We start from the raw sequence: 8,910 nt of genomic DNA, 5'->3' as shown, positions 1-8,910 counted from the left end.
GTTTCTTGCTCCTATTGTCATCAATTTTATAAACTTGTCAATTTTTCTTTCATACAAGATTATTAAGTTGCATTTTAGGCATTAATATATTGATATATGAGCGCAGTTTGAATCATGGTGTGAGGAGGGAGTAGGTGTCAGGAGTCTCCCTGGCTCACTGACTTAGTCTTTTCTCTCCCTTGCTTGTGTGAGCTTCAGCACACTTGGAGATGGCTGGTGGCAAACCTGGAAAGGACTCGGGAAAGGCCAAGACAAAGGCGATTTCCCACTCGCAGCGAGCCGGCTTGCAGTTCCCTGTGGGTGATACCCATCGACACCGGAAATCTAGGACAACCAGCCATGGACGTGTGGGCGCCACTGCCGCTGTGTACAGCGCTGCCAACCTGGAGTACCTCACCGCACAGGTACTTGAATTGGCAGGAAATGCCTCAAAAGACTTGAAGGTAAAACGTATCACACCCCGTCACTTGCAACTTGCTATTCGTGGAGATGAAGAATTGGACTCTCTGATCAAGGTTACAATTGCTGGTGGTGATGTCATTCCACACATCCACAAATCTCTCATTGGGAAGAAAAGACAACAGAAGACTGTCTAAAGGATGCCTGGATTCCTCATTATCTCAGGGCTCTAAGTACTATTAATAGCTGTCCAGTGTTGGTGATTCCAGTGGACTGTATCTCTGTGAAAAACACATTTTTGCCTTTTTGTAATTCTACTTGAGCAATTTGTAAGCTTAATTAGCTTTTCAACCAACGAAATTTCTGCATTGGAATCTTAACCATATTTAAGTGTTACCGAGGCTTCAAAGAAGATATTGATTCTGAAGTAGTGGGTTTTGATTGACTGTTTTTAAAAAAACTGTCTGGATTTCAATTGTGATGCAGAAGTTATAGTAACGAACATTTGGTTTTGTACAGACATTATTTCCAGTCTGGTGGATAAGCTCAATAAAGGTCATATCCCAAATGAAAAAAAAAATATATATATATATAGATAGATAGATAGATATTTTTAATTTTATTTCATAATTCCAATTATTGGTTACCATTGTAAATTGGGTCTACTAATATTTTAAAAGTATGTTTTTATCAGTATAATTATATAATATTTTGTTGACATGTGTCACCGTTTTTTACACTTTAGGCTATTGCATGAATATCTTTTGCTTATCTTACTAAACATAGTAGCTAGAAATATATCTTTAAAATTGTAGGAGTTTAACTTGGTTTATGAGAAATATAGCCACAAATCCATGCTAAGAAATAGCCCTGGGGAGCCAGTAAAGACAAATTAATTGGTTCCAGTTTGTATAGAAGAACAGTGATCAAGCATGTGCTTATGTTGCTCTCAGTGGATTTTTGGCTCCTGAGGAACTGGAAATTACAGGATTGTTAACAAGAGGCAGATGGCTTTATCAAAGGTTGGGTGACCTATTCAGTTGTGGAGCTAGCTAGAAGTTCACAGCATGACTGTTAGAAAAATTGTAAGGCAATTTATGGTATATTAGGCAAGCCAGGGCTATCAGCTGTAATCCTGTCCCAGTATGTTTAAATCAATGAAGAATCTCAGTATATAGAGTCTCCTTTCATTATTTTACTTTCCCAATATTTTGGAATACATGTCATGGTGTTTCATTCTTTGATGTTTATAGTTAGTAATAGACACATACCTCCACATATGATTGTAATAAGTCCATTAAAAATGAAGACTGGTCTTATTCTTGTCCTCTTCAGTACCGGCCACAATAATGAAACTACAGAGTCAAAGGTCAATCCTTATCATCAAAGTAGTAGAATGTTAATGAAAATGTAACCAATGGCAGGAAAAATGGCTTAGTGCTTAAAGGCACTTGCATGCAAAGCCAAATGGCCTGGGTTTGATTCTCAAGTACCTATGTAAAGTCACATGTGCAAAGAAGCATATGCATCTGGAGTTGAGTTGCAGTGGTAGGAGGCTCTGGTGCACCCATACTTACTCTCTCTGTGTCTGCTTCTCTGTCATTTATCTGCTCTCTCTCCATCCCTCCCTCCCTCTCTCTCTCTCTCTCTCTCTCTCTCTCTCTCTCTCTCTCTCACAAATAAATATTTCTAAAAGTCAATGTCAATAAATAATATCTGTGTTTAGAAATCCAGAAAATGACATGAATTTACTTATTGTATCTATGATAAATGAACAAAATTTCTTATGTTTATTCTAATAATTAACACATTAAAGACAAACTCATATGTAATGCTGCTAAGGTCACAAGTCTTAAGAAATGATTCAAGGACTTCCAGCCAAGATGGCAACTGCCTAGCTACCCTGCAAAATACCTGGGAAAGAAAGGCAAAACATTAAGGGTTTTTTGGGTCTTCTTGTCAGTGGGAGGGCATGGGGGGAAAACAGGGAATTGTGGATCCCCTCTTGGGCTGGTACACCTCCCCTCCTCCAAACAGCCGCCACTGTGCTCTGATCTTGTGCCTGCCAGGCCACCACGCTGTGCTCCAATCGGCACCCCCCCCCCCGGGTGGCTGCCCTGTGATCACACATTAAGCCGGTCCAGTCCCACAGCAAGGGCCACACAAGCCCACACTGAATCTCTCACTAGCGGGAGCTCAGGTGCCATGCCCTACCTGTCTGTTCCCAGCCATCCCCCACTCCTCTGTGGGAGGGAGAGGGACTGTTTCCAGGTCCCAGTGTTCCCAGCCAGTTTGGGCAGCTTCAGGGTTTGATATCTCAGTCCCCCTCCAAGCTCTAAGGCAGGCAACTTTGGCAGCATTACCACTTGAGAATTCAGGGAACTTTGGCACCCCTGTCAGCAGTAGATAGGCGGCTTTGGCAAGTGAGAGCCAAAGACAAGGCTGCTTGGCAACTTCCCCAGGCTGCCTCAGATTCCCATTGTGGTAGAGCCTAGGCTGATCCACCCACCTACCTGCCCATACACTATGATGGGTAGACGACAGTGCAAAAGTAATACCATGAAAAGTCAAATGCCAGAAAATCTAGATAGATCACCTAGTCCTACAAGGAATACATCTAACCAAAACATAGAAGAGTCCTTAGGATCAGAACATCAAATGGAAGATATGAGCAATGCAACCCTGACCAACCTACTGCTAGAACTTGCAGGAAAGCAACAAAGGACTGATAATCATGTGGATGTTACCATCACTAAGCTAGAAAAAAATTGATAATAGATTGGAAGAAGTTCAAAGAGAATTAAGAGATGTGAGGGAGAGTGAAAAAAAAGAGGACCATAAAAATCAGCTGGCCACACTAAATGAAGACATAAAGAAATACAAGAATGAATTCCAAGAATCATCAAGAAAACCAGAAAATGATGTGAAAAGGGAACTTGACAGAGCAATGGAAATGAAACATAGAAAAGTACTAGAAAATACAAAATTAATAGAACAAGTCCAGAACTCTCTAGAGACTCTCAAGAATAGAGTCAGCAAAATGGAGGATAGAAACTCTGATCTGGAAGACAAGATGGAAGAAACAGTTCGAGAGTTCAAAAATTTCAGTAAGTTCAAAAGTTCAAAAGCTCTTGTGAGCAGAACATAAGGGAACACTCACAGCAATTGAAAAAGTAATAAACAAACCTCCCCAAAAAGAAGAGTCCAGGACCACATGGCTTCTCAGCCTAATTCTATCACACCTTCATGGAGGAACTCAAACCAATCTTCCTAAAACTGTGTCACACCATTGAAGAACAGTAAAAGCTTCCCAAATCCTTTTATGAAGCTAGTATCACCCTAATCCAAAAACCAGGGAGAGATGCCACAAGAAAAGAAAACTACCAGCCTATTTCCCCAATGAACTTAGATGCAAAGATCCTGAACAAAATCCTTGCAAACCAAATCCAACAACACATGAAAAGCATTATCCACCTTGACCAAGTGGGATTTATCCCAGGAACACAAGGGTGGTTCAACATAAAAAAATCTGTCAATGTAATACACCACATAAACAAGCTTACACCTAAAAACCACATGATCATTTTGATAGATGCAGAAAAGGCCTTTGAAAAGATACAACATCAATTCATGATCAAAACATTGCAGAGAACTGGCATAGTTGGTACATATATTAACATAATAAAGGCAATAAACAAAGCTCCAAAGGCCCAAATAATACTTAATGGAGAGAGACTGGAGGAATTCCCATTAAGATCAGAAACAAGACAGGGATGTCCTCTCTCACCTCTGCTTTTCAATATAGTACTGGAAGACCTAGCTCAAGCAATAAGACAGGAGAAAGAAACAAAAGGGATACAATTTGGTAAGGAAGAAGTTAAGTTAGCTATATTCGCTGATGACATGATTGTATATGTAAGAGACAGGAGAGACTCCATCCCAAAACTTCTGAAGGTGATTAACTCCTATAGCAAAGTAGCAGGATACAAAATCAACACACAAAAATTGGTAGCATTTCTATATACAAATGACAAAGACACAGAGAAAGAAATAAGAGACATAGTCCCATTTTCAATAGCAATAATAATAAAAAAAAAAAACCTTTGAATAATGTTAACCAGTTAACCAAGGAAGGGAAAGAGCTATACAATGAAAACATAAAAACACTTAAAAAAAATTGAGGAGGATTTGAGAAAATGGAAAGACCTCCTAAGCTCCTGGATAGGCAGAATTAACATTGTCAAGATGACAATCCTACTAAAGTCAATATATACAGTTAATGCAATTCCAACTAACATCCCTACAGTGTTCTTTACAGAGATAGAAAAAAATGATCTCAAAGTTCATATGGAAAGGCAGAAGGCCTCGCATATCCAAACATATCCTCAGCAAAAGAAATACCTCAGGTGGTATCACCATACCTGATCTAAAGCTATATTACAAAGCCATAGTAATAAAAAGAGCACGGTACTGGAAGAAAAACAGAGGTATAGACCAATGGAATAGACTTGAAGGCCCAGACTTTGGGTCTAGCAACTATAGCTACTTGATATTCTACAACGGCCAGAAAAATATAGGTGGAAAAAAGACAGCATCTTCAACAAATGGTGCTGGACAAACTGGATAACCACATGCAGAAAACTGAAACTTGATCCACATATCTCCCCATAAACTACACTCAAATCCAAATTGATCAAAGACCTCATTATAAGATCAGAAACTCAAATACTACTGGAAGAAAATTTAGGAAGTACTTTCCATGATATAGGAATGGAAAAAGACTTCCTGAACAAACCCCAGTAGCTCACGATTTTAAATAGTCACTCAGCCAATGGGACCACATGAAGCTGAAGAGTTTCTTTACAGACAAGCATACAATAAGCAAAGCCAATAGATCACCCACACAGAATGGGAGAAAATATGTGTGGGTTATCCAATGGACAGAAGCCTAATCTCTAGAATATACAAGGAACTCAAAAATCTAAACAGTACGAAGTCAAACACCCCACTCACAAAATGGGGTAAAGAGCTGAACAGGCAATTCACAGAGGAAGAAACAAGAATGACAAACATACACTTAAGAAAATGTTCATCATTCCTAGTCATCAGAGAAATGCAAATTAAAACAACTATGAGATTCCACCTTACCCCAATAAGGACAGCAAATATCAAAAAATGAAATGGAATTAAATGCTGGCGAGGATGTGGAAAAGTAGGAACACTCATCCACTGTTGGTGTGAATGTAGGATGGTACAACCACTTTGGAAAGCAATATGGACACTCCTGAAAAAGCTGACTATAGAGATACCAACAGACCCATTTATTCCCTTACTGGGCATCTCCCCTAAAACCTTCAAACAACAGGCTAGAGAGATTTGCTCAACCATGTTTGTAGTGGCACAATTCGTAATAGCTAGGAGATGGAATCAATCGAGATGTCCATCACTAGAAGAATGGATAACTAAGATGTGTTACATTCTCACAATGGAATTCTATACAGCAGTAAGAAAAAATGACACAAAGAAATTTGAGGAAAAATGGTTGAGCCTGGAACAGATCATTCTCAGTGTACTTACCCAATCACAGAAAAAAAAAAAAAAAAAATCGCCACATAGTCTCACTCATCTACAGCACCTAACTGTATTCTACCCAGGAAACCTTACATATCCATCAAGCATCTCATGGACGAGACACTAAGATGGAGGGGGTGGGGGAGGGCATCAAAGAGATGGAAAACACTACTCTAGACCCAAATGGCAATGGTATCATAAAATTCTACTTCCTAAAAGACAGACCAAATGGCTGAACCTTCACCAGGCCCTTATAGGAAACACCTAAACCACAAGACACTGGAGATGATAGGATCAAGTCTAACCTAAATCTTCTACATCTTCCCTCCCTCTCCTCCCCTCTCCTCCCTAACTCTTGTATATTAGTTATCTTTTTCCTCATTTTCTTAGTGGGCACTGACCTGTAACCCCCACTACCAGCATGGGGCTATCGTTCACAATGAACTGTTGATCATAGGATCCTACAAGGTTTCCTAAAAGAATGACAGATTTCTGTCAGACTACTTGATGACCCACCAAAATCAGTGATAAGACCATATTGCTGAAGACTCCATAAGCAGCTCACACGTAAAATGGAATGGAATGGCTGTAAGCCAGGAGAGAGACAGTCAGGGTGTCTAGTGCCAGGAGGTGCTACATGGGTGACCTGGGGAAATGACCAATATCTGTCCAAGCAAATCATGGTCTAACCTACTTAGCAATAAATAACTGGTTGTGATGCCCACATAAGTGCAATAGTGGCACACAGCCATGGTGCAGAACCAACTGCTCTTGATTTGCCTAACTGATCCCTTCAGTGGTGTGGGACCCATATCTGGAGCTGGGAAACAAGTCAGAACCATATCCAAACATAAGCCCACTCTCCAATATCAAGCTATTATCAATCATGGAGTACAAGAGGGTCTATACCTATTAAACTCAGTTTTAAAAAAAGTAAGGGTTATCTCATTTTTCCTGGTGCTAACTTATTCTCTGTTGGAGAATCTGCTTCTCTTTTTCAGATATATGCAGATCCTAAGGAGAGAGCCACCCCATCATACCTCAAAAAGGAAACTAAGGAAAATTGTCAAAACAAGCAAAGGTGATGTTCCTGATGAACCAGATACCAGCACAGGGGGCAAGGAGACCAACATAGAGAAACATCAACTCCTACCAAATCAGAGAGTCAGAGCCTCAGAGGCCCCCAACTTCTTATCACTGAAGCAGACCAAAAATGAACCCAACATAGCTCAGGGAAATTTTGCGGGAGAGGGTGCAGAAAGTATGTCAGAGCCACATGTTGTGTCATTATATGCAGAGACATTTATCGTACCAATAACTGTTGGCTAACTGCACAATGCATGACCCATATACATCAACAAGGATGGGACATTGGGGAGGGGTAGGTCATGGATGAGCCTAATAATGGTACCAAACTGCATGTATTTGCTGAATAGAAAACTAATAAAATAAATATTAAAAAAATTTAAAAAAAGAAATGATTCAAATGTTAAATTGCATGCCTAGAATATATGTGACTCATACATACAGAATTCAAATAATACTTAAATTGAATATGTATTTAAATTATATTTTAATGAAGTTTGCATCATATCAGATTTATATGTGTTTTCTTAATATGTATTATGTAACAGTGCTTAGAGTAGTAATTAAATGTATTTGAATAAAGCAGTTTTAGACATACATGGTACAGGTTATCAGCTTAATTGTCCAGTTAGCCTCTGGACTATTTTAGCATATAGCATTTGCTTAGTTGACATTTGTTCATCTTGGCCATTAAAAAGATGAAAGTTTCTAAAATAGCTCAACATACATAGAGGCATGTTTACTATAATATATACTTATAGCATCTACATTTAACTTCCATTGATTGGTAAGACTGATTAATGAACATATATTAATTAATTTGGCTGCATTATACCTAAAATTATTCAATTTATTACCAAATAAAAATATTTAGACCTGCCTAACAACCATCACAACATAAAATAGAATATAAAGAACAAATTCCAAAATAGTGTACATTTATACTAGCCATAAATCTTGTGTAATTTTACCTCTATCACTATGATCATTCCATTTTTCAAAATTTTTCTTGTGACAATTTTATGTATTTATATATTTTAATCATATTCTTCCATGTTACAATCTCTTATTCCTTTTCCACTATTCTGTATGAGAGAGAGAGAGAGAGAGAGAGAGAGAGAGAAAGAGAGAGAGAGACTAGGTATAACTAGGATTTGCATGTGTGTGTGTGGTGTGTGTGTGTGTGTGTGTGTGTGTGTGTGTGTGTATGTACATTGATTTGGCAATTATATTCACTGGCATATGGGCAACTGACTAGTGTTTACAACACAGAGAGCATGATGTGACCTCCCTTAACAACCATTAACTGCAAAAAAGCTTTCCTATAAAGAGTCCTATATCACAATCCTGTCCCCACCTATAATGGAATTCTGCTGGGCTCAATCTTGGGCAAGAAACCATAGCTGTTGTAAGTTCATGAGTGTAAACACCTTAGCATGTTCATAGATAGCATTTCATAACACTGCTTCCCATCCTCCACCTCTTATACTCTTTTAAGCCCTTGTTCTTTTCCCCTCCATCTTGGTTTAGGTGATATTACTTTAATCATCTAAGACCTCTTCATTAACCTCTGCTAATAACAGCAATAACAACAACAACAACAAAAGCTTCTGTAATTCAGGCAGTTAGGAAAATTAATCTATGGACATTAATATAAATACTTATAATGCAATTTGACAATTTATCCTTTGGCCATAACAAAAACAATTTCACCAGGGTCTATTACCTTCCTATCAAATGAGGGCCTTTGACACACTTAAAGTGTTAGGCAGGAATTCCCTCATGTAGAAAAGACCTTAAGTACAATCAGAAAGAAGTTGGTTATCCACTTAATAGATATGCCACTATTTCACA

At 38.6% G+C, this 8,910-nt stretch overlaps 1 protein-coding gene across 2 annotated transcripts; it reads left to right on the top strand.

The window, feature by feature from the left end:
* Nucleotides 1-209: 209 nt before the first annotated feature.
* Nucleotides 210-688, top strand: LOC101613292 (histone H2A.Z-like). 2 transcript variants are annotated; one of them, XM_004651006.2, is made up of 2 exons: nt 210-296; nt 405-688. In XM_004651006.2, exons 1-2 carry the CDS (start codon nt 210-212, stop codon nt 594-596), a joined length of 279 nt encoding a protein of 92 aa, XP_004651063.2. In that variant the 3' UTR covers nt 597-688. The 2 variants fall into 2 exon arrangements, with proteins under 2 accessions (XP_004651063.2, XP_004651064.2); XM_004651007.2 differs by having other exon boundaries at nt 210-688.
* Nucleotides 689-8,910: the final 8,222 nt, after the last annotated feature.

This window comes from Jaculus jaculus, chromosome 3 (genome assembly GCF_020740685.1).
Source record: "Jaculus jaculus isolate mJacJac1 chromosome 3, mJacJac1.mat.Y.cur, whole genome shotgun sequence".
NCBI lineage: Eukaryota > Metazoa > Chordata > Mammalia > Rodentia > Dipodidae > Jaculus > Jaculus jaculus.
This window is presented reverse-complemented; position numbering and strand designations above follow the sequence as displayed.